Below are 24615 nucleotides of genomic sequence, written 5' to 3' on the forward strand. Positions count from 1 at the left end.
TTTGCTTGTTGTTGCTGGTTTTCTCTGTGGTGTGTGTTTATTCTCACTTAATTATTTTTTTTCCTAAAAGCTATCTTTATAGCAGCTTAAAATATCCTCAGTGTGAGCACTAGAGAGTACTTACAAAGTTTTTAACAGGTCTTGTAAACGATCACATATCCAACAGTTCTGGCTGGTCAGCCCATGTGCTGAGGAAGCAGAAAGGGATTTGTTGAGCAGAATTTAGCCTGAGTGCAGCAGTGTCTGACTGCCCTCACTCATCTAATACTGTTTTGAACTGCTGAGCCTTCTGGGATGGGGTGTGTTGAGGAGACTGAAGGCTCATACTCACTTCAACATGAACTTACTTTAAACAGAGCAAATCCTGTTGTATCCAAACTGAGTCCCCACTGGGTGACAGCAGGGTGTTTGTGGTGCTTCCAGAGACTGCGTGGACATAGCTGAGCTGGTTTTATGTAGAATCAGCTTGGGTCCAACACTGTGTGTTTGTATGTATTGGAGGCATCCTGCTTGAAAGGATTGTTTGTTTGCCCAGCAACCTGAACTAATAAATTGTACAGATTTAGGTTCTCTGTCTTTGAAATAATTCATGACTGGAATAATTAGCTTGCAGCTGTTTGGGAATTAATTGTGTGCGCTTAAAAGAAAATGTACATAAAACGGCATGAAAATATTTCTATTTTATTGGCATTGTGTTGTATTATTTTAAACCAATGAAAGAATTCTCATGGCTCTGGGCATTTTGCTTAGAATAAGGCCATAAATCAATATTTGAATAAATGAGGTCAGCATTGTCTTAAACTGCGGAGAACCTCCTCTGCCACATCCCTTCCTTTTGGCAGCAGAGTTTGCTTGGCTGGCACATGGGATCAAAGCTTCAGGAGCAGGAGGAGGTGTGACTGCTTTGGTATAAAGCTGTTTATCTGGACTGGGGCTGGCACAACTGGTGTGGCTCCCTGGGGAAGAGGCACAGGTAGAAATGGCTCTGCCATGTGTCACTGCCACTCCAGGGGCTGTACAGGAGACACCTGACCTCCTTCTGAGCTCCTGTGAAGGTAAAACATGTCATTGGTGCTGCTCAACGCTTGCTGTAGCCCTTGTGATGCAACTGTTTGTAAGTCCTCCACGTGAAACGTGAGTGTGATGGCTCTGCATGGCTCAGCCCAGTGAAATGTCTGCTCTTCTGTGTGGTGTGGCTCAAAACTGGTGACTGTACGGTTAAATATGTGTGGACTGCATGCTGTCCATTACCTAATTGCACTTGTTCAGTTTCATAATAGCATGGAACTGCATCCTTACCATCAGAGTTGACAAGAATCCAGTGGCCTTATATCAATGATGTGTTGTGTTGGGATGTGATTTCATGGCAGATACTGGCTTTGAGCAAAGCAGCAAGTCGTGGAGGGGCAAGTTGAGTGGATCTGTAGGGGGAAATTGCTCATGTGAGGGACCATATTCAGATTTCAAGTTTTGGACATTTTTATATCATTGTAGTTTTAGTCTTGTCCCATGGACACAATGCCTGTTAAAGATTAATGTGCATCAAGTGTGTTCCTGGGTTTAGTTTCAGTGAAAATTCCAGATTACTTTGTGAGACTGTTCCACACTGAACTGAACCACCACAAATGAGGGTGGTTTGGAGCTTCACTGAGCAGGGTGCTCTTGATCTGGGATGTAACAGGGATGTAGAGGTTGATCTAAAGTGGGTTTGGAGCAGTCCTATAGACATCTCTCGATAAACTTGTAGTGAAAGTTGTTGCTACAAGTTTTCTCTTGAACCATTTTCTTTATCTGATTCCCCAGTATTATAAATAACTACTAATTTAAGCAGAGAGCAGGGGGAAGGGACGCCTGAATGCACACAGAAGAAAGCAGGGGATCACAACATCCTTGGGTTAAGCTGCCTTGGAAATACAGCTCCATGGGTTTCCCCACTCTGTTGGTGATGTAGCTTTATTGGGCATCATGAGAAGGGAAGTAGGAAATACTGAATGTTTCTATCTGTTCAAGGTTCAGTCCTTCAGGTGTTTCTCAGTTGGATGGTTATTGGGGTGTGGAGGGAAGGCAAGGACTTTTGCACAAGACCAGTGCTCAGAGTGGTTTCCCTGATAGTGGGACATGTGAGGCACTCCTCTCCGATTGAGGGAGAGCAAGCCTACATCTGTACCCCAAAGGAATACTTGGATCTTTGGGGAACTGGTCATTCTGGTCATTTGTAATCAGGAGTGTGAAGCAGAGCCTGGAGGGAGCTTGGCTGCAGAGCAGTGGGAGCTCTTGGCCAGGAGGGATTTGTCTTTGGTTCCCAAACCCTGGTGCTCACCTTGTGCATCTGTCTTTACAGGGGAGCTTTGTAGACAAAACAAAGACAGTTTGAGGTCAGGAGCTAGAATTTTAAGGGTAGTGGGAAGTCTGTCAGGCCTTACTATTTAAGCATCTGGGTTGTCATCAGTGACTCAGGTCAGGATGACAGGAAATTATATGGTATTGAAGTGGAAAGAAAACATTCTTATAACCACGTCTTATGTTTAACACTTACAGAAGTGTTTTCATTGTTCAGTGTTTAAACACCTGAGCTGCTTTTTCAGTGTTAAGATCTGTCTTAAGTGGCTGAACATATACTATTACATTAGTATTAAACCAGCTGGAATTCCTATAGCTTATAAATGGTAGAAGCATTTTTGTGGGAAAGCAGTTGGAAAGATCATTCTCCTGAAGTTCAACATCTGATTTTGAAAGAGTTGTGAAGAAGAGTATGGTAGTGAAAAGGGTAAGATTGTGTCCTCTGTGGTTCTTTTGTCTTTAGTCCAAACTTGGTCTGTGACAAGATGAAATAAAATATCTTTGTAACTCTATTCATACGTAATAACAAAATTGTTAGGCTTTGTTTTATAGGAGACTAAACTTGGCTGGTTTTATGTGATAAATGTACAAGTGGAAATAACAGTACTAATGAAGTCTGTTTTATTCATCTAGCAACTGTCTGTTGTGATAAATTGGAAAAGCAAAATCTCAGTTTCTAACATAACTGCAGTTCTGCTGGCAAGGTACTTCTGGAGGTCACACGACTTTCCAGGGTTGTTGTTCCAATAAATTACTTTGAACTGGCCTGAAACCTGCCTGAAGAGACCTTTATGGAGCGCTGCAGCAATTCTTGCTGCTTCACAATTGGACTCTGTCCCTCCAGGCCTGCAGCAAATTTCAGCAAGGCTTCCCATTATATACAAGGATTTCAGTTATCTGATTAATCCCTTTCCCATCTTTTTAAAAAATGGATAAGCTATTAAAGTGTGTTTTTAATGGACTTTATTTTAAATCTGGTTTGTCTTTTTTGTCTACTACAGAAAAGTCACTGGGTTCTGACAACATTGTAATACCCTAAACAAAGTACCAAGAATGTAAAATTGTGCTCTTTGCTGGATGAGTGCCTATTCCTATTGAAGACACAGACATGCTAGAATTTTGATATATTTTCCACTCTTCCTTGATTTGTGTTTTGATTTCTATTTTAGGGCTACCAGAGGGACTTGGTTACCTCTTATAGGCAACTTCAGAAAGTGTCTGAGTAGCTGAAGGCATCCTTTGTTTAAAATCAGAGAAGATGGATATAATGTGGCCATGCTTTTTGGGAGACTTGGCCTCTGCCTTGGCACTGGGATGTGGTTGGCAGATTGTTGTAGTGTGTTCTGTTAGTTTGTTTAATTGCTCCCCCATTTTCTGTAATGGTTCTGCCCTCCCAGGTTTTCCTGCCTTAGCTTTGTCAGTTATTATGTTCCCATGGCAACTCCCGCCATGGTATTGTGTGTCATTTGGTTACCTTGGTTACTCCCGCCACAGTTATGTCAATCCTCGCTGTTATATGATTTCCCCTCCCCTGTTTCCTTATATGTGAATTTGTTCTCCTCCCTGGGCCCTGTCAATCATTCCCCACTCCTCCTAGTTTGCCAGAATCTTCTGTGCTTAGGGAGACTTGATTGGCTGTGGCTCCGGGGCCCCTCTACATTGTTTCTGCTGGGTTTTTCCTCATGTCAGTTATCCTAAGTTCACTCCCCTACCTTCCCCTATTGGTCCTTTGTAAACCCCTCCCTGAGATCCCTCCTCCCCTTTATAACCCTGTTGCACCTTTTGTTCTGGGCACACACTGGTAGACAGGTTAGATTCAACACCTGGGTGTCTGTCACTTCCTGGTGCTACAATAAATCTGACAAGTCCCCAGTGAGTGTCCGGACTCTTTACTCTCGTCGACCAGCAGCAATTCCATCCGCTGTGAGCACAGCCGGAAGCCTTCTGCATGCCGAGGAGTGCTCACACATTTGCAGTTGGGTGTTTGGCCGCCCTCCTCCTCCTGGCAGCCGGACGCCTGACTTTAAGGCCACACCATGCTGCAGCAGAAGAGCTGCTTGTGTAAGGTTTGGCCAAGTGGGGAGTCCAGCTGTGCCAGCAGTGGCTGAATGCATGGTGCAGGCGGTGTTGCTGACTTGGCTGACAGTGGGAGCTGTTTTGTCAGAGGTGCTAGGTAGGACACTTTGTGCTGTGGGGAATAACATAGTCTGTAGCTGCTGCTGCCTGGCTTTGATGGGTTTGGTGTGTTTTATCACAGAATCAGCCAGGCTGGAAAAGATCTCTGAGATCATGGAATCCAACCTATGACCAAACACCATCCAGACCACTAAGTGCCACATTCAGTCTTCCCTTAAACAACCTCCCTGGGCTGGCCATTCCAATATATGATCGCTCTTTTCACCCTTTTATGAAGAATTTCTTCCTAATGCCCAACCAATTGTTTCACTCCTGTTTCGTTAGTGAGGTTGTCATCTTATTAAAAAGCAAGAGCTGAGTAGACCCCTCCCACAGAGCCATCTTCCTCCAAATATATCCAGTCAGTAATTTTTTTTGTAGCTCTGTTGATTTTAATCAGTCAGTTGCCCCTGAAAATAGGTCAGAACCTTCAAAAAACACCATCTGGAAGGTTTCCTGAGTATGTTGGAAAGCTGTCATCAGATGACAGTGTGTTTATATATGTTTAAGTGGCATTTGTTTGTTTTCATTTTGTCCCACTGCCTCTTGTGTTTTCATTGGGCACTGCTTGGTCTTTTGCACACCCTGACCGATGACATATCCTTGAGCCTTTTCCCAGCTCTTTCAGCCTTTCTTGTGTGCAGATACTGTGAAAACTCATGAGGAAATTGTCTTCCCCTCTCAGGTGAACTTTAGTGTTTCTGGATGTGCTAGAAAAGCACAATCAACCTCACAGTGTTCCTGCTTAAGCCTAAGACTGTTTTTCATTTGAAACTTGATCGTTATGGACTTTAAGCTCCAGATAATTGATTTGAGTGAGGTTTGAAAAGGAGAAAGCAGTGTAAAAAGCAGAAGGGAGATAAGATTAGGGGAGTTTGATAGCTTGTGTGCTGAGGGGTTCTGCACCTTCTACCAGTTGAGAATTTTTAAAAACAGTTTTGACCAGCTTTTATTGCTGGAGTCCACCTTACTGCTGACTGATTGCAGTGTATCTGTTCTTGAGTAAAATTTTTAAAAGTGAGAACCTGAAGCATTCAGAACTACTACATGCATTAGGAAGTATAATCAGTAAACTAATGTAATTTCTAGTTAGTGTTATTATAAGGAGTGATTGTGTGAGGAGTTGTGATTCCTTAAAAACATTTTCTGTCATTGCTGGACTCTGTTTTTACTTGGGTAAATATAATACTCTAGTATTTTTCAGAGATTTATTGAATCTGGACTGTTTCGGCGGTACAGAGGTTTCTTGCCCATCACCAGGTGATTCAACTAGTGCTACTTGCTAATATTGAAAAACAAAACTTGTAAGTGTTCTTGAGGGCCACATGGTAGCAAGACATGGGATGTGTAGCTCCTTGCTGATCCTCTGCCATCATATGAAAAAAAATCTATGGGATGAAAGTATTTTAATACTCCCCATGGTCCCTTCCACTTCCACAGACAGGTAACAGAATTCATACCTGTTTTGTCTATGTATCCATGAGTGCAAGGGTGGCTTTGGGTATCACTCACAAATACAGGAGGAAATTCAGCACCTCAATTTCAAGTGTAAGAAGCTGATGATTGTTTACTACTATTTGTCTTTGGAACATAAAGACATGTGGATGATGACTGGGAGGTTTTTCAGGTTCTCTGTTTCTTGGTGGCATGACTAAGTAAGTGTTTTGTAGTCTGGAAGGGTGACCAAATGAATGTTCTGTGCATTTCAAACACAAATACAGGAACACTCTCCCAAGGGAATAAATAAGCTTTCAGTAGAATTGGTTCATGTTGACACAGTGTGGGTGTGATTATCTACTGCTGCTGTGGAAAAAGGACCAGGTGTTTGGCAGTTCAAGTCACTGCTGCGAGCATTTGCCATGACTTACACTGTTGTGATCCATTTTCCATGTTTAGCTTTGTAAAACTGTTCTATGGGATATGCTATGTGCTAATGTGCGTCAAAACAGTATATCATGAGAGAAATATGCAACATGGATATTTCTTACATTTTCCTATGTTTATAGGTTTCCAGAATGGCTGGGTTGCTTTGGTTGGAAGGTGATGTTTTCATTTGCAGACTCTTAGGTGATGAATGACTGTTGTCTTTATGATTTGTGACTGCCAGAATTTCGTGTATGTTTGGCAATATTTTGTCAGCCACTCAAGAGACAATTGTGTGCAGAAGCAAGACAGGACTGCTCTGCTTGCTGCAGGCAGTAATGGGGGAATATGATGCTTTGAAACAAGCTTAAAGAGTACATTTGGCAAAGGTAAATATCTACAGTACAGAAAGATGTGCTAGAAGTTCCAAGTGCATATCATAGGCAGACAACTCTGGTGATAACTTCTGTGCATAAGAAAGAAAATGATTGTTTTTTGTTAAAGGAAGAAAGTTTAAAAATTGAGTCTTCAAAAATCTTCACATTAACTCTGGCAAAATTAAGTCTTCATGTTGATGTCTGCTGGTTCCTTTGTTAAAGGGTGCATTCAGAAAATAGTTTGCCTGACATATCATTCAAGCATCTCTTGCATTCATGGCACCATCATGTAGTTCTGTTTTTCACTAAGGGTTTTCTGGCTGTCTGTAGGCAGCAGAGGGATAAAGGCTTAATTGCAATCACTGCAGCTGCACTTGTAATTAAAACTGCCCACTGATCAGAATTACACATTGGTTTAATGCAACCTTAAGTTCAATAACAAGGAAATAATGCTTCTTCCTATTTGATTCCTTCATTTTTAATTAATTTTTGGGTATTATCATGCACTGATAAAATAGATTAACCTGGGAAAAAAACTTGCACAACCTTTCAGAATTTCTGTCTTTTAACCTTGTGCTCTTGTGCATTGTGATCTGCATAGGAGAGGGAGGTTTCATTGAGGACAGTGTTTTAACATTTGGCAGTGCCTGGATATTTGACTGAATTTGAGTGAGAGGGAAGATTATTTGATTGCTGCAGGTTTGTGGAAATTTCAGGCATGAACAGAATTTCTTGATGAACAAATGAGTCTTTATTGCCAAACAAGCCTCAAGCTGCCAGTGAGCAACTCTCCTGGATCTTGTGCAACAGATGGACAAGTGTGTGAATACACTGCTGTCCTCCTCTGAGTAAACTTAACTGTATCAAAAGTAAAGCTCACTTGCTTATTCTACTTCAGACAAACCAAATTACTCTGAAGGAGGGTCTTTTTTTACATATTTGCAATTTAAGTTGTACGATATTGTCAATCACACACCTTCTGGCTGTATTGAATTTCTTGGATCAAACCTGCAAAAATTCTGTGTGTGGAGCAATTAGTTTTTTGCAGATATAGTAGCAGGCTCAAGTATGAGGATTAACAAAGCATTGCAAGTATGTACCATACACACAGTGTCTGATCCTTGGCCCCAAATGGGCACTGAGTCAGAAGCACTTGCCCTGTGGGCAGTGATTCATAATTGGTAAATCTTCAGCTGGAACTTGGTGGGGAAAAAAATCATTGCCAGCAATTCCTTCCACGAGACATGAACAAAAACTTACCCACCACCACAAAAATATGACCTGGTGTCCTCTTCCTAAATTTAATTTATTCTAACAGGTGACTATCCAGTTGTGTCTCCCTCTCAAAAATACGTGGGAATGTCACAGTTCACAAATGAGCATTGCTGTGAGAGAGATGGTTGTTGTTAGCATTCATTGTTAGGTTTGCCTTTTGAACATGCATGGCTTTCAAGTTGCATTTCCCAGTCTGGGTTGTATTCATGGTGTGTGTTTTTGTTTTTCTTTTTAGTGGACTATATTGTGGAATATGACTATGATGCAGTGCACGATGATGAGTTAACAATCCGAGTTGGGGAGATCATCAGGAATGTGAAAAAACTGGAAGAAGAAGGATGGCTGGAAGGGGAGTTAAATGGCAGAAGGGGCATGTTCCCTGACAATTTTGTAAAGGTGAGTTTTGTGCATTTCCTTGATTTTACTGTGGTGGTGTGGCTGGGTCACTGTTACTGAAATAGTTGGAATACATAGAGGCTGTATTTGTAACAGGATGTTTTTTTTTTAATGGGAAGACATTCAAGGTGCTAACATTTTTTAATATGCTTTTGTAGATTTTTTTAAAATTAACTTCTGCTGTCTGTTCTTACTTTAGCATTTATTTTGGCCTGTATCCTTGAATTATGTGTTCTGTGTCACTCTGACTTCAACCAAATTGTCTGTAGCCATGGTTATCTGCTTTAGTGGGATGAACTGATTAAAAAAACAAGAATATAAAAAAAACCCTAAACCTACCCCTGCATAAGACATCCAGCCATGAGAGAGTTGGCAAAGTGGGGTCATAGCTCATCTATAATGAAAAACTGCATCCTCAGTTTTGTGAGGATCCACATCCTCAGGCTTTGCTGATGTGGATTCTTCAGCCTGGATCAAGCTGCTTTATTTGAAGGGGCAATTCTGTTTTACCCTGGACTCTGCTGCTGGCACTGAATTTTTTTGTGACTCTGCAAACTCCTTGGTGTAACACTTCTATACAGTCCAAGTGAATGTAGGTATTCCTGCCCCTTTTGAAGTGAAGTTAATTCCTTTCAAACCAGAATTGTCCATTGTATCTTACTGTGGCACTTTCATGTTGCAAAAACCTAAGGGGATATTGGTCCAGTGCTATAAACACTTGTTTACACTTACTTTAAATTTGACAATTTTTCTGAAAAATTGAAAAAGTGAAATTATTATTTTCTGATTTACTGTGAGGGGTTTTAAGATTTTTCTTTTAAAACTGATGGGAACAATCCAGTTGTTCTCAGAGAGAGTCTCCTACCAAGGGAAAGTTTGTACAAATGCTTTTCACTTGTCTAACATTTTCAAGTTGTTGGTAGTTTAGTTCAAAGTCATTTTCGGGTTTTGAGTCCTGTATAAATAGTAATTTGACCTCAAGTGGTGTTTGATGATCACTGTGCTGATGTTCTTAATAAGCTCTCAAGTGCTGTGTAGGGAGAAAGCATCAGCCTTGGCTCTTTTCTGCTCTGTGTGTCAGCAATTTGTCCTGGGTCGGATGTGACATGTTTCTGTGTTAATTACCATGCTTGTTGGGTCTTTTCTTGCCCTTCTGCAGCTGTGGCTTTTATAAATTTTGTTTAAAATTATTTCCATCCTGACATCTCAGCTGCAGGTGTTTTTAACTTTTCAGCTGTTTATATGTGCATGGCATGGTCGGATGTCCTGAATTACAGAGGACAGTCAGTTTTCTAGAAGGTGTAGGGGTTTGGAGAAGCAGAAGGGAAGTTGTGTAGAAGAAAATGATCACTTTTGTTTCATGACAACAGGGGTAACTTGCCTTCTTGGTGCTGGAGCTGAGTGCAGTTATGAGGCTGATCTTGGGAACTTTTCTTCAAGATAGTATATTTAGGCTGGAAGGCTGTTGTGCAGTGGTGAGATCATGGGAAAGCATTAATTGTTAGGGGCATGAAAGTTGTGTGTTTTCTTCATGGTTAATTATAGTTTCTTTGTAAAAGTTAATTTACAGATAAGTGATAGTTTGAGAGACTATTTCTGGGAAAGCTGTTGCAGAAAAGTGTTTTGGTGGTGTGTTGTTGTTTGGTTGTTGTGCCTCCTCCCAAACCATTCTCATTTGCTGCTGTGGTGGGTTGTTGGATCATGCTGCAGGATCTATGGGACATTTCTGTCACCAGACTGCTGCAAGTACCGAGCCTCAGCAACTAAACTCAAATGCCCCTTCTTGGCCTGGTGTGCTGCTAACACCTGCAAGGTGTGGGTGGCCTGCTGGAGGGGGTGGAAATGAGCTCAGGCAGGGCTGGACTTTGGCCCTGTGAATGAGGAAAGTCCCTGGAGAGATGGATTTATTGGTTTGCTGCTGAGAGCAGCCACCACCATTGGGAGTGGTAAGAACAGTGAGGATGCTGACAAGAAATGAGTATTGCTGACTTCTCATGACCCACTTGAAAGAGAAGGAGAACAAAAGTCTGAAAGAGGTCAGAAATGTGACCAGAGAGCACAAATTGCTGTGGGCAGTACTAAGGGTTGCACCAAGTTTTACAGGTTTGGTTGCAAAATTCTGGGGCTCTACTTAAATATTTATCACTTCCTGAAAGGATCATCTTACTCTCCTGTTATGAGTGTAATTTCATGCATTAAATGAAGATCTGGCCTGAATGCATTATGTGGTTAAATTTGTGGCTTATTGGTGTAATATATATATACACAGTGGTTTGTTAAGAATTGAACTGTGGCCAGGAATATAGCCTCTCCATGGATGGTAAATTTTAATTTGTGCTGATCTGGAAAAGATTAAAATTTGAAGCTGAAAGTGCATGTATTATCCCCTAGATTTGCCTTCATGTGTAAAATTTAAAAACATAATAAATATGACAGATTAAACTGGGTAAAGACAAACATGTTTTCTTTTTAAAATGTTAGATGCTATTACAGAAGATAAATTATTTTTTAAAAAAGCAATAAAAGCCTTTGATTTTCATCAACTGGAAGAGAATTGGGAGAAGGTTCTAATTCAAGCTAGTTGTTTTTGGCTAATTTTGTTAGTTTGTCTCTTCTTCATCCTGTGTGAGGGCAGGAAAAGAGCTTGTTGCCTTGGTGCCAGCTGCAAACTGTCCTTGGCTGCTGGGCAGTGCAAGGCTGCTTCTTGCCTGTTAGAAGGACAAGCAAAATGTGGACAGGAGGATTATTGCTGCATGCTGCCTGAATATGTTGAATGCCCCAGATTCAGACTGTATCCTCACTGCTAAAGCAGATCAGTCCCCTTCTGTTCCCTCCTTCTGGGCTCTGCCCATACATAGGATTTACTGTCATTTTATGCCACTTCTCATGCTTTGACAAATGCATCTTTTCTGTCTGAAGTATGACTAAGTGCTGTCAGCTTCATTTTGTGTTGTTAAAGCAGGAAATAGATTTTTGATTATGTCTTCCTTTTATTTCTCAAGTCTTCTAAATATGCAAAATAATTTTAAATTGTGATGGTAGGCTTGTTTCATGCAGTGGCAGCAGTTGGGTCTTTGCTGTCAGAAGTGCAGCAGAGGAAGCTGAGACTGTGGTTTTAGTTGGGTTAATTTGTTGTACACTGTGGGTGTGCTAAGCACTATGTGACTTTGAAGCACTCCTGTGGAGAAGGGAATTAATGGAAGCTTCTTGTGGATGCTGATGTAATGCTGATGCTTGGTACCTTATAACATCATCTGGTAACTTTCTGGTTGGGTTTTAATGGCTTCTACTGAAGCCTTTTCCATATTGATGGGGAGATCCTGGAGAACGACCAGAGCTTGGTGATGTCTGGTTCCTGGTGCCAGCTGGGACCAGGATGTTTTCTGTGAGCCCATCACTTGCTGGGTTAATGAGCAGTCTGAGATGGTCTGTCCCAAAAGGTGCAGTTCTTGGTGCTGACTTGCATCATTGTGCTTTAAAAGAAAGAGAACTGGTAGTCTCAGTTAAAGGGAACCCCATAAAGCTTCTGAAACATCCTCAGATGCTTCTGTGCAGTGCCACTGAGTGGGGTGGGGAGTGGGAGGTGTTGTAAAAGTTGGCTGTGAACTCTGTGTGTGGGATGTCCAAAGCAGTCCTAAAACCAGGAGATGGTGGTAAATGTACAGTTGAATACAAGCAGGTTAAAAAAACAGTGCAAGCAAAAAATTACACTGTGAAGCTCATTTCCTTGAATTCACTTTTCAGTGCTGCAGCTTCTTAAAGATGTTCTGCCTGTATTGCAGAGCTGGGTTTTGGAGTGCACACGTTTCCAGTGTTATTAACAAAACCTTGTCTGAAATTCCTGTTAAACTGTGTGCATGTCCTCTTTGAGTGGGGTTGAAATAGAGTTCTTGTTTCTGACATTGTTATTGCCATTTATCTTCTTCTTCCTGTATGGGCAATTTAAAATAAACAATTTCATAAATTCCTGAAAGGATTTAGCAATGGAACCTAGCAGACTTTTATTGTTTTCTTTGAGAGCAGCTCTTCCTTTCTAAAATCCATCACGGTGAAAAATGTGCACACATTTGTTTGTTTCCAGTGTAATTTAGAGAAGTGTAACAATGCTGTTAGATGGAATGCATGAGTTTTTTTTGAGATATTAATGTGTGTGGAATGTGGAAGACTTTTTGATTTTGGGTTGGGTTTTACCTCTGTTTGCTTCTAGACTTTATATAGACTTTACTTTCAGTTCTCTCAAAGTAATGATTAAGAGTCCAGGCCTCTTCTCCTTCAGGAAATTCCCCACACCTCCCTCTTTTCTCTGGCCCAATGAGTCTTAACTCTTTTTTTGCATTTACTTTGACAAGATGGACTAAGATTCATTTTTGTTGATTTATTTGTTTTGAGTGATTCTGTTCACTCTCCAGACACCTGTTGTGTTGATAACTGAAAGTGTTGATTTTGTATTCATCCTTCTGCTTATTTTCTTAAGGTTTTTGTCTCTACGTGGCTGAGAAGTTTTTTTTAAGAACTGAAGTTCCTTGTTTTATTTCATTTATTGCTATCTTAGTTTTGTAAATAGTTGTATTGTGAGTAATAGGCTTTACATGGTAGTAAAACCAGTTTGATCATAAGCTCAGGGCAGTAACTCGGATGAGGGAGGAGCAGAGCACAGATTAATCAGTAGCTCTCATCGGTTAAGGCAGAGGAGTTTGCCAGCAGGCTCTGGGGACGTTTGGGTGAGCGGGCTGGGCACTGCTCTGGGCCATGCAGCCCCTCAGCCTTGGTGCTGCTGCTGCAGGAACAGCCTCCTGCCTGCACAGGTGTGAGCAGCTGCTGCTGCTCTAGCACCGAGCCTGGAGCCTCTCCAGGTTAGCACGTGAACTTTGCTCACTGTGACATTTTTCTTCCTCCCCCTAAATAAAAAAATCTGCAACACTGGGCGTGTTCGAGCAAATATGTCCTTGGAAGTGGTAAGCTTGTTTAATTTTCCTTATGTTTTTAACATCAAATGTTGTAAACAGACTTTGTGTTTCGGGATAGTGAATGGAGACAGCATGAATTTAAAAATTATGCTTGCAATATGATTTTGAGAGTTTATTTAGTATATGGTGTAAATTCATGGTCTTAGAATTGTTTGTATAATAAAATTACTTGGGGTTGGTTTAGCTTATGTCCCCTTCTGTAGTATAGGGAGATGCTTGGAGATTGCAGACAGCTACTGTGCTTGCAGAAAGAGTTCCTTTCTAAAAGGATGATTTGTTTTTAGTTGATTGTTTATATTCAACTTCCTGCTGTGTGTGTTTGTGGAAACAAAACACAGCCCAAGCCTCTTTTCTTCCCCTTTGATCACTCTTAGATGAACACTTTAGAGTAGCACAGCTGACCTACCTTCTTAAGCCTGTGTTTGCTGCCTCTGTCCTGTATTATCACTGTTGGCATGCTGGTAAACACAAGTGTGCTCTGAGCCAGTGAGAGAAGTTTTGGCTGAAAGCTCCTTCAAGCATCGCATCTTCCTTAATTCCTTTTTAAAAACTGACCTCACCCAGAACTTTAAACAGGACTCATGGAGTTGGGAGGGATCACAGACAAGACAGACCCTTCTAGATTAGTTCTAATCTGGGCATGATTAAAAAGTGTAGTGACATCAGTTTTAAAAAAGCAGATGAATAAATAACCCTTTAAAGCAATGGGTATAGGTTAAGCCATATTTAGTTTGAAATAAATAGGATGTATTTAAGGACTAGAATAAAATACCTATTTCCAAAATGTTAGTGTCTACTCCTTAAAGTATTCTGTCCACAATCTTTGCATCCAAGTAAGGCTTGGAGAAAGCAAGATATACAGCAATTTATCAGTCCTGTTGGTCAAATTCCATTTCAGTTTATACAGCCTTTTTCTTTGCCTTATTATTGTTTTGAAGAAACTGTCACCACTAGCAGTGGGTTGTGCAGGGATGTGACAGTGCTCAGAGCAGCACTGCTTCCCAGGCAGAGTAGGCAGCCCTGCTGTTAAGGAGATGTTTGCTTCAGAGCTGGCAGTTCTTGTTTCTCAGAAACAAAGATTACATGCAAGACTGAAAGCCATATTAAGTAATTTCAGTTTCAGTGCTGAGTATATGAGAGAAACCCTGGGCTCTTTGTCTTCAGGCAAGGAGTGAAGCTGAGCACTCAGGCTGGTGCTTTAACACCTGTTGCCAGTACTATGATGTCAACCCACTGTTCCTGCTGATTTTTCTTCAGGCTTTTGGGAGAAATAGGGCCACTGGAGGAGAGTGTCATTTCGGGGGGTACCTGTGGGTTTGCCTGAGCAAATCCTGCACCTGCTAATCCCATCCATTGGTACATGCCTGGGATTTATGAGAATGGTGATAATGATTCCTGTGCTTGTGGGGTGAGAGACAAGTCTCTGCTATCCAGCTGTTTTGGCCGGAATAAACAAGGAAACAGTTTTTTTCCAATTGGAAAGTTGATAATTGGCTTGGGTGAGCCTTGCTTAGGAGGTGGAAACTGTTGTTTCTAAAAACAACAGTAAAGAAAATTAAATCAGCTGAAAACATTGACAGATATAACGAGTGGCACAGATATGTCAGCATTTTCACTGTCTTTCAGAGCTCACCATAATTTATTCCTACTCCTGTGATTTTCCAGTTGAATCACTGGATTGACTGCCTGGGTTCAGACCAGTTGGGTCCCAAGCCTGTGAAGTCCCTTTGTGATGTGACTGTCTCTGTCATGAAGAGGGGAAGTCTGGAGGTGTGTTTGATTTAGCACTGTGGAGCTGCTGTTGCTGACCCAGCTCTGCCCACACAGCCATTTGTGGGCACCCGTGTGTCAGGTTGTCTTTTCAGCTGTCACCACATCCACACAGGAATTTCCTTTGTTGGTGTTGGTTGGGGATGTGTGAATTATTTCATATTCCAAGGCAGTATAAGTGTCTTGTTTAGTAAGAAAGAGCATGCAAGTGAGTTGACTATTTGAAATATTTGTCTTGATGGACTGTTAGATCTGAAATGTCACAGATGCTTTCCTCAAAAGTGAGCTATTTAACTGCAGGAAATTTGTTGAAATGATGTGCCCCTTTCCTTGTCCAAGATGACCTGTGCTTTAAGATGTTGAAAAAATCACCTGAGAAAAAGATTTCACTTTTCATTCACAAACTATTGTTGTATTGTAAGAATAAAAATCTGTGGTGTTGTGAAGTCTTCAGTGGCTGAATGTGAGCACAGAATAGGGAAAACAATGGTGATTCTTGTAATATTTAGTATATTTTCAAATGTGAATATATATATATGTTGATACTGTGATGTCAAGAGCATGAGAGAAATGGAAAAAGTTCCTAAGTTTTGGCTCAGTGGCAGCATGATATGGAACTTTAGGGAACTTAAAGTGCTGTTCTGAAGGACATCAGGATAAAGCGTGATTTATGTCCTGTGTGAATACTGCTTAATATACTAATCATTCCCTCTGATTTGAGTTATCCAAGTTTGTTGCTTGTACCTGTGCCTCTTGCTTTCCTAAATGCCATATCAGCTTGTGATGTTGCTCTGTGGTAGTGGCACACTCCTGGATACTCCCGAGCTGCTCTGGTTGAGCATGATGGTTTGTGTGGAAGGAGCAGCAGGTTTATACATGTCCTTATTCATGTAATCACGTGAAGCAGTCAGCTCCTTGTCCATCCTTATTTAGTTGTTACACTTGATTCATGTGTAATTTTATAGCTTTCTCTCCACACAGGAGCAAGGCAACCATTCCCTGCCTAGAGGCTGCAAACAGGGTGTGCTTCATCAGGAGGTGTTTGCAACCATCACTGAGTAAACTGTGCAAAGTATTGCTCAGGCAGCAGAGACTGAGTGGGCTTGTGCAGGAACATGACTTTTAAATTTAGACTTCCCTGTGTACAGAAGTCTAAAATACAGCTATAAATATGCACTCTGGAATTAGCGTATGTAATAAGAACAAAGAGGTCAGTTATCCAGGTACTGTTTGCTGTAATGTTTGTTACATCCCAGGAGGCTCTGGCTGCACATTCCAGCCATGTAATTGTAGTCCTTTGCCATATGTCTCATAAATCAATGTGTGTGTACACCCAACACAGTTAATGTTAAATCAATCGGTTCTTTTGCTTTTTATGAGCTGGAATGAAGTAATCTAAGTGTGAACTTGAAGCTTAAACCTGCACAAGGGTAGCTTATCTCTGTCCTGTCATCTCTTAATATTTGCACCAATTGTGATTTTTTTTGTTTGGCTGCTCATCATTTTGGAGGGGGAGGTTAGGTGTTCTCTACTGTAGTGCTTTCAGTATTGAGTTTCAAATGTATGTGTTCCTTGAACACTGGCTTTATTCAATATTATGAACTGATCTGAAAGTTTATTATGGTAAATATTTTCTAGGTTTAACAAGCTTTTTTGATGCTTTTCACTTTGTAAAAATATATTTTGGTGTATGTATGTGAATTCATTAGCTCTGGACTTGTAATAAGCTTTTGAATTCTTGGAAACTGATGGTGATTAGCATGTTACATAGATGCTTTCAAAACAGGACCAGAAAGCAAGATGCATTTTCAGTTAAAACTGTTAGTTAATGTATGAATCTCTGGTAATGCCTAATCTTTAAACCTTTTCTAATCTCCACTGAGACTCCAGATTTATACTTTTAGCTCTTGTTTGACAATCTCTTAAGTATTTCATTTTGTGCCCTGGGCAAGACTTGTGGAGGGATGTGGATGTGTCAGTGTTTTAACTTGTGGCCATGAGTGAAATGCTGAAGGTTTTATAGGGAATGCAAAGAGATGGTGCCTTGGAAAAAGGATGCAGGGAAGAAGAAAGCTGGGTGCAACAGAGTGGAGGCAGAAAGACAGGATGATGGTGAGAAGGAACTAGGGATGTTCTGAGTTGAACATCAGAGTGAACCTGTAGTGGTTACTGGATCCCACATTTCTCTGGACCAGCAGGAGAGGCAATTAACTGGGAGAAGGGAAAGAAATGTCTTCCAGCCTTCCTGTGTGGGGAAGCAGACAAAACACGTGTGCTGTGGGAGCTGGAGCTCTGTCTTGCCTTCTACCACGTGTGATTCTTGCTTTCATTGATCTGAAGCACTATTTTGTGGCTGGTGGTTGACAGGACATTAACTGTTATTCTATAAAACAATTACAAGAAATATAATTAAATTTTCATATATATGTATTAGCAAATACAATAGAGAAGAAATGCAATCAGCATTTTAAAACAGTTTTATCTGGCTATGAACATGACAACACCATAAAATATTCTTAAGGTATTCTTTTCAGAAGTATTTTAAAATGAACTCTTTTCTAAATTAAATGATTGGGAAACACTGATGTAAAGATCTGTGCTTCCTCTAGTTACTCCTGTTAATTTAGGATTCCTTGCTCTGCTGTTGGTAGACCTGGTGAGCTGACTGCTGAGCTTTCCTGCATCTGGGCTTTCAGGTTTTGTTTGAGGTCTCTTTTGCATTTTGCCAACATTAACAAGACTTCATGTCAGATTCTGTTTTGACACTTGCTTGGTGCAGAGTTTGTACATATACAATTCTCCATGAAAAAATTGAATTATTTGTATATATAAAAACTATATGCATGTATTTTTATAATCTGTATCAAAATCTGAAACTTTGACCCTCCTTCTACATTACCTCTATAGAGTGTTTCTTATGTAGAAAGTTCAGCTTTTTCTCTGCTCTTGACCTTCAAGTATCACAATTATTCGATGACTCAGGTTTTAGTCTGTAAATCTGCAGCAATTCAGTTAATTTTTTTATGCTTCCTGGAGATCCCACTTACTCCACATGTTGCATATTGTGAGAAAGAAGTGATGGCTTGCCTGATGATTGTTTTCCTCCCACACAAGGAGACAGTATGTTTAAAAGATCTATATTTAGCACAGATTATAACACATGTAAAAATATTGGTAATTTGTTAAGCTGTGTTGTGTTATGTGGGTGTGGTTTAATAGAAAGCAACAAGTCAGACTGTGAAGAGATAGGCAGGGAGTGATGCTGCCTCTGTTAGTTCAGTGTGATGGAGGGTCAGCACTTAAACCCAGTGATTCACTGTTAAACATTCCCTACCTATTTCAACCTTAAATTAAGCCCTCCAAAATCAACCCATGACACCTGTTGCACTCTCCAGGAGGTAAGTTGTCTTGCAAAAAAAAAGACTATCCATCTTGTCTGTTGTTCAGATGGTAGCTGCTTTCATCTTTAGGTGATTTGTGACTATTTTCAAGAATAATATTTAATTCTCTGGAGGGTCAGGGGCAGCCTCTCACCTCTCCCAGACAAGCTCTTCTCCTGGGAGCTGGAACCTGCTCTGATCTCCTGAATGCTCCAGGGAAGGAACTCAGCAGCTTCTCAGCTATTTTGGTCCATGGATTTTCTTATGTTTCCCTTTAGCTCAGGTAAAGTAATGAGACAGGTTAGGAATAGCTGCACATTACTCATCTTTTCTTTTGTTGCCTTTATTTAATATTTTGCCTCTGGGCACCAACATTGAGGATGAGAAATCATGTTTTCTACTCAAGGTAGAGACACAGGCAAAATGAAAGGGTGTGGGATATCTAAGGTTTAAGTGACTGGAGCTCCTAAGGCTGCCCCGTGCCTGCCTGTCTGCTGCCGTTACTAAAACTGGAAATGTGGTGCCTAAATAATTAGTTATGTGAAGATTTTTGTGCTTCAGGAACTGAGGTTTCATTGCTCTTGAATAGGTTACAGATAACAATCTCTCGTCTGTAGGCAGCTGTACAGATTTTGATATATATTTATGTACAGTCACATTTCTATGTGGTTTTTTCAGGAATGGGACTTTTCAGGCTGTGAACTTGTATAAACAGAACTATTGCCTGCTTCCAATTCCTCCCTCTCCCCTAAAATGACAGGTTCAATTCTGAGTTACTTATTTTCTACTCAGTAAAATGGGAGTCGTGGGCTTAATTTGTCAGTCCATGGGTTCTTCATTGCTGTTCTGATGGAGAAGAAAAGAGATAATTGTATGTGTAGGCTCAGACATTTGCCTTTGTGTATTCTTTATCTCAGCCTCTTTAGAGATTGAGACCATTATCTGCTGCTTGAGATCTTGCTTTAAAATGTACTCAGCCACGAGTAGTAATGCACATCATTTTTGCACAAAGTGATGTTACAGTGGAATTAATATAAGAAGTCTAAAGATGATTGTTCCTTGTGTAATGGCATATATAGGAGGAGATGGCAGCTGACGCCTTAATATTTGTGCTTGAAGAATCTAGCTAAGGATTTAGATTTGCTGGATAATGAACTTCTCTGTGCCCTATAATTCAGGAATAGAATTTGTATTTTTAACTCTTGGCCTTTCAGACGCTCTGACCTGCTTTCTGCATCTCCACTGCCTGCCTGATTTGAGAGCTCTTGGCTTCTGGCGAGGGGAGTGGGGAGGATGCAGCTGTCCCCGCTGGAGCCGTGGTGGGCGGGCAGTGCTGGAGGCGAGGCTGCTCCTGCTCGCCTCGGAAGTAGGTCAGGAGTGCCCGCTTGTTTTAACAGCATCGTGAGCCTGTGCCTGCATTTGCATGTGTTGCATTTCTGTCTGCATATAAAGAATAGTTCTTGCATCACATATTGCTGCACGTAGAGGATTTTGAGATTTTTATTTGTTAACATGCACATTTCCTTGAGGGATTATAAAACCGTGACAGATACAATTAAAGCAAAAACCACTTTTGTTTTGTTTGGCTAGTTAAATTTATATACTTGTTTTTTGCCTATCAGGCTGCAGTGAATCTGTAAGTGTTGTGAAATACATATTTAGTAGAGATTATGAAAACTTCAAACCTTTATTACTACTGCTGTAGTTCACAACAGAGCAAGTGGGTGGTTGCTTCCCAGTGGAGTGTTTCACGCCAAGAGACAGTCTGTATTGACCTTGTACTGCCAAGTCATAAATGCATAAAATCTGCGCTGCTCATGGAAATACTGACAAGCCTTGAACTGCAATTGGACTGGCAGAATAAAAATATTCAAATTTCCAGCTGCAGTTAATGTCATATTTCCATTTTGGTTTTGCTGGCATTGGCCTCACCTCGGAACAAGATGAAGTGTCCTGGAGCTTTTTGTTGGTATTGTCATAACACAGACTCTCTCTGATAATTTGTGTAAACAAGGCTGACTGCCTTGTGAAACCCATGGACAGGAGTCTTGGGCATGTTCAGGTTGGGCATTGTGGTACCTCAGAGGTGGGACCTGTAGGCAGTGTCATTTTCCAACACTGAAGTTCAAGCAAGCTGTTTGGAAGAGATGTAAGAATTTCAAACTCCCATTAATGTTTTTAAGAGGGCATGAATTAATGTTTACATCAATAACTGTCAGTTTTGAGAGATCTTTGTGTAGAAATTACTTCCTTTGTGAAAGGAGTCATGAGGATGATACCCAGGATGAAGATGCTGGCAGGGGTGATGGGTGTGTATGTCAGAGGATCCTGATGTGTGCTTTTGAAAATGAATCTCAGAGCACTTCCCTGCTGGTAGAAGACTGATGTGAACTACAGGGTTGTGGTGTAGTGGACCTCATGCAGGTGTGGAGACCAGGTATTCCTGAATTTGTTTCAGTTTGGTTTAATTTTAATATGGTTTATTATGCCCCAAGGAAGGATAATTAATGTCGCAGTTCTTCTCTAACAACGAGAACAAAAAAATATTCTTGCTTTACAAGAGTGTCACGAAGGGTAGAGGGTTAAATATGAAAAAACCAGTTCCTGGCCCATTTAGTCATTGCTTGCTGACACCTTCTGTAGTTCTTTGTCAAAACTAGATTTATGCCTGGCTGCTGTGGCAGAACTCTCTTGTGTGGTTGTTTTTTCTCTCCTTGCTGCAAACAGCTCCATGTGATGCTCCAGTGCTGTTTTCTGATACACAAAGTAAAACGTCACAGCTGACTCTGATTCAAACCTGGCTGGTACCAGTCCCATACTCACGTCTGCTCCTTGTAAATCTGACAGATTTGCAGTCTCTGCTCCTGTTTTTATCACAGTCACCTTGAACTTCTCCTTACATCCTCTTTGCTTTGTGTGTCTTGGATTAGGCTGATTTCTCTTAATTGTGTATTGAAGTGTTCCCAGCTTTCCTATCCTGGCTGTGGTAGGAAGGTACAGAGAGTACCTTGTGCTGCCGGGCTCTCCCACTGTCTGGTTGTTCTTTTTGATGTCTGCTGAGGAAATTCTTCATCAGTAAATCATCAGCCTTTGAATCAGGCAACAAGATTTTCTGTGTGTAATGACTATACACAGAATTATTTTAGATCCTTTTTTTAATGTAATTACACTGTACTTCCTGTTAAAATTTGCCATTGTCTTGTGTTAGACCCACAGTATTTTCTACCTGTCACTACTTCAGGTGGACACTCAAGCATGGCAAGAAAGTTGCTCAAGCATTCCTCTTTTTGGTTTTGGGTCTTTGGTCTTTTGTAGTGGGCACTGCTTTTGTCTGAAATAATTTCCTTTTATTTATAACCTATCCATTATTTTCCTGCCCTTGATGCTGGACTTAAAAGCATATTGTCTGTGTAATTCAAATTACTGATTAAGGTGGTGCTTATCTCACAATATTTTCTAGCATTTGGAACCGGTGTGTCTGTTGATTTTTGTTCTTTTTTCATCTAATAAATTAATTTTAGAAAAAAAGTCATGTTTTGACCAAAGTTCCTGTGTGGAGCTTGCCCACTTCCTTTTTGCATCTCTGTGCTTTTTACAAAGCAACTGAAGCAGCTGCTTCTGAAGTCTTTTGCAAAGTGCTGACCTCGGGAAGGAGCCTGGAGCTGACTCCTCACTCGAAGGTGTTAAAATTGAGAAACCTGGGGAAGTACTAGTTCCTGGTGCAGCTTGGAGATTTCAGAGCCTGTATAAATTGCATAGCAAAAAGAAAAAAAAATTATAGATCCAGGGACAGGCAGAAGCACTCTAGGCAGATTTTCAAGTACCAGTATGTTTTTAAGATGAGCAGAATGGCCTTGTCAGCAAGGCAGCTAGAAAGGCATTTTGGAGGTGACAAACTTTTCAGCTGTAGCCAAATTTAATTGCTTGTGGTTTTATCAGACTTCTAAGTAATGGGCCAAAAACCAGCTGTAAAGACAGAGTAAACTGTTTTCTAAAAAGCCTTTTTTATGTAATGTAGATGAGTGGGAGGAAAAATCCTGCTGTCTGTAGTCTTACTCTGTTCTTTTGAGAAATTGAAAGATGCTTTGGTCTCTTTAACTTGGGGTTCATAGTATGTTTGAAAGCATCAGTGGGTGTTCAGACCTGCTGAGTTTTCCAGCTGGACAGCTACAAGTAAGAAAGCTGGGCTGTGATAGTCCAAAAAGCACCAGACAGACAGGTCCTGGGGAATATGTTTCTCATATTTTTGGCATTTCATCAATGTATGGGCTTTGTTGTCTTGAAGCTCATGTTCAAGAGTTCACATGACAAGAGTAAGTGTATATCTATGCCTTGCCAATTCTGTTTTCAAGTATTAAATAATTTATTGCAGCTACAGCTGCAATAACTCCTGGAGTTGTTAACCAGTGGCTACTGATGGTGGATACAAGAATTGTTGTGAAGTGGATCACAAAAAGCTGCAAGTACTTTGTGGGTGTTTGCATCCCCAGGGGTGCTGTGGAGCAGACAGGACCATGGGTTAGGATAGGGATTCAACAGCTCCAGCTGCAGGCACAGGAGGGAGGGGAGGTGATCCATCTCCCTGATGGAACCCTTATGGGTGCTCTGGGAACATGGGAGGATCTGAGCTGCAGGAGCTCTTAAGAGCATCTGGGATTTTGGCTGCTGAAAGCTGTGTTCTGCAATAGATGGGCCATTGATCCGACTTAATGGGTTTGTTCTTGTGCAAAGTGATGATTTCCTTCTTTCAGAGTATCTGTTCTCCAGTGGAATCCCATTAAATGAGCTGATGCAGTAGAGTGACTGTTGCTGCTTGGCCTTTTTGTCACGAACTGGTGCTTTCATGTTTATAGGCTTTTCAGTCTTGTTTGGCACAATCAATTTCAGTGCTACCATTCTAATTTAGAAAGATTAGGAGAGTGGGAAACATTAACCAGACAAATGGTATCTCTTTTATTTTCCTCTTAGATCTTCCCCCTCACTTGCTCCCACTGTTTCTTGGAGCTCACTTTCTTTTCTGCTCACACCTTTCAGCAGTGCAATTGCATCTCTGGTCTGTAAACACCTTGGAGCTTTCTGGGGTAGAGATGATCACCTAATACAGCTTTATGTATGACAATATTGAATGGTCTCTCATTCAAGTAATATTTATATTCTTAAAAATGTTTTCAAATATGAGCTGTTTCATAAAAGTTGTAATATGGGACTTCTGGATTCAAAGCTCCTTTTCTGAGATTTAGAGTAGATGGTTGAAATACTGCCCCTTTTTCTGAATTTTGTCAGCACATTACCTGTTTACTAACACAATTGTATGAAAAGTATAATGTGTCGTTATATCCCAAAGGGTAAGTACCTGAAATGTGTCAGTCTAAGGTGCACCTGTTTAAAACCACTGACCTCTTGGGTGATTTAAGTGGCCTCTGAGTCTTTCAATCTCTTGTTTCAGGAAGTTAAGAAGGATGTAGAGCCCAAGGATGATGCTGTGCCACTCAGGAGGGAGAAATCTGGCAATGTAGCCAGCCTTGTGCAGCGAATGAGCAGCTATGGGCTTCCAGCAGGAGGATTTCAGCCTCATCCCCCGTCCAAAGGCTTCAAGAAGAGTACGTGGTCTCTCCAATTCCTTCAGTTGTGCATGCTGCTGACGTGCATTTTAAAAATAAACATGAATTATTTAATGTGTGACTTAGTTTTAAGGTTACGTGGAAAACTAGTAACATAGGAAGAAAAACTCATTCAAAGACAGATTATGCTCCTGTATGTATGGGCAGAAAGCTCAAATATAGCTTTTAACACCAGTAATAGGGATGAATTTTCCTGTGAACAGGATTTAGACTCCTTCCAGATGTCAGAGGGCTTTGTAACTTCATGTGAGCTCTGTTTGTGTTATCAGGTACGTGAATGGAGAGCTGCAGGCCTGTTCATGATAATAAAAAATTTTCCTGTGGTCATTTTAAAAGAAAAGTTGAAATATGAAAATAGCAAGTTTTGCAACAAATTCAAGGCTTTGACAAGAAAGGGCTGTATAGTTCAGATTCTTCCTGATAGGCTTGCTTCTGGTGTGAAATAAGGTGC

The 24615-nt window shown here is 40.8% G+C and overlaps 1 protein-coding gene across 3 annotated transcripts in view; it reads left to right on the top strand.

Annotated features, from left to right (window-relative positions):
• The window catches only part of CD2AP (CD2 associated protein), a 76852-nt gene that overhangs the window by 13910 nt on the left and 38327 nt on the right, over positions 1-24615 (top strand). For 2 of the 3 annotated variants that reach the window (XM_054279508.1, XM_054279510.1), the window contains exons 2-3: positions 8266-8426; positions 23990-24143. In XM_054279508.1, the coding sequence (XP_054135483.1) occupies positions 8266-8426; positions 23990-24143 (315 nt within the window). Of the gene's footprint in view, positions 1-8265; positions 8427-23989; positions 24144-24615 lie in introns of those variants that run through there. The other variant, XM_054279509.1, reaches the window with a different exon arrangement.

Source organism: Melozone crissalis, unplaced genomic scaffold (genome assembly GCF_028551555.1).
Source record: "Melozone crissalis strain CALT ecotype California unplaced genomic scaffold, PUWL_Pcris_2 ptg000027l_1, whole genome shotgun sequence".
NCBI lineage: Eukaryota > Metazoa > Chordata > Aves > Passeriformes > Passerellidae > Melozone > Melozone crissalis.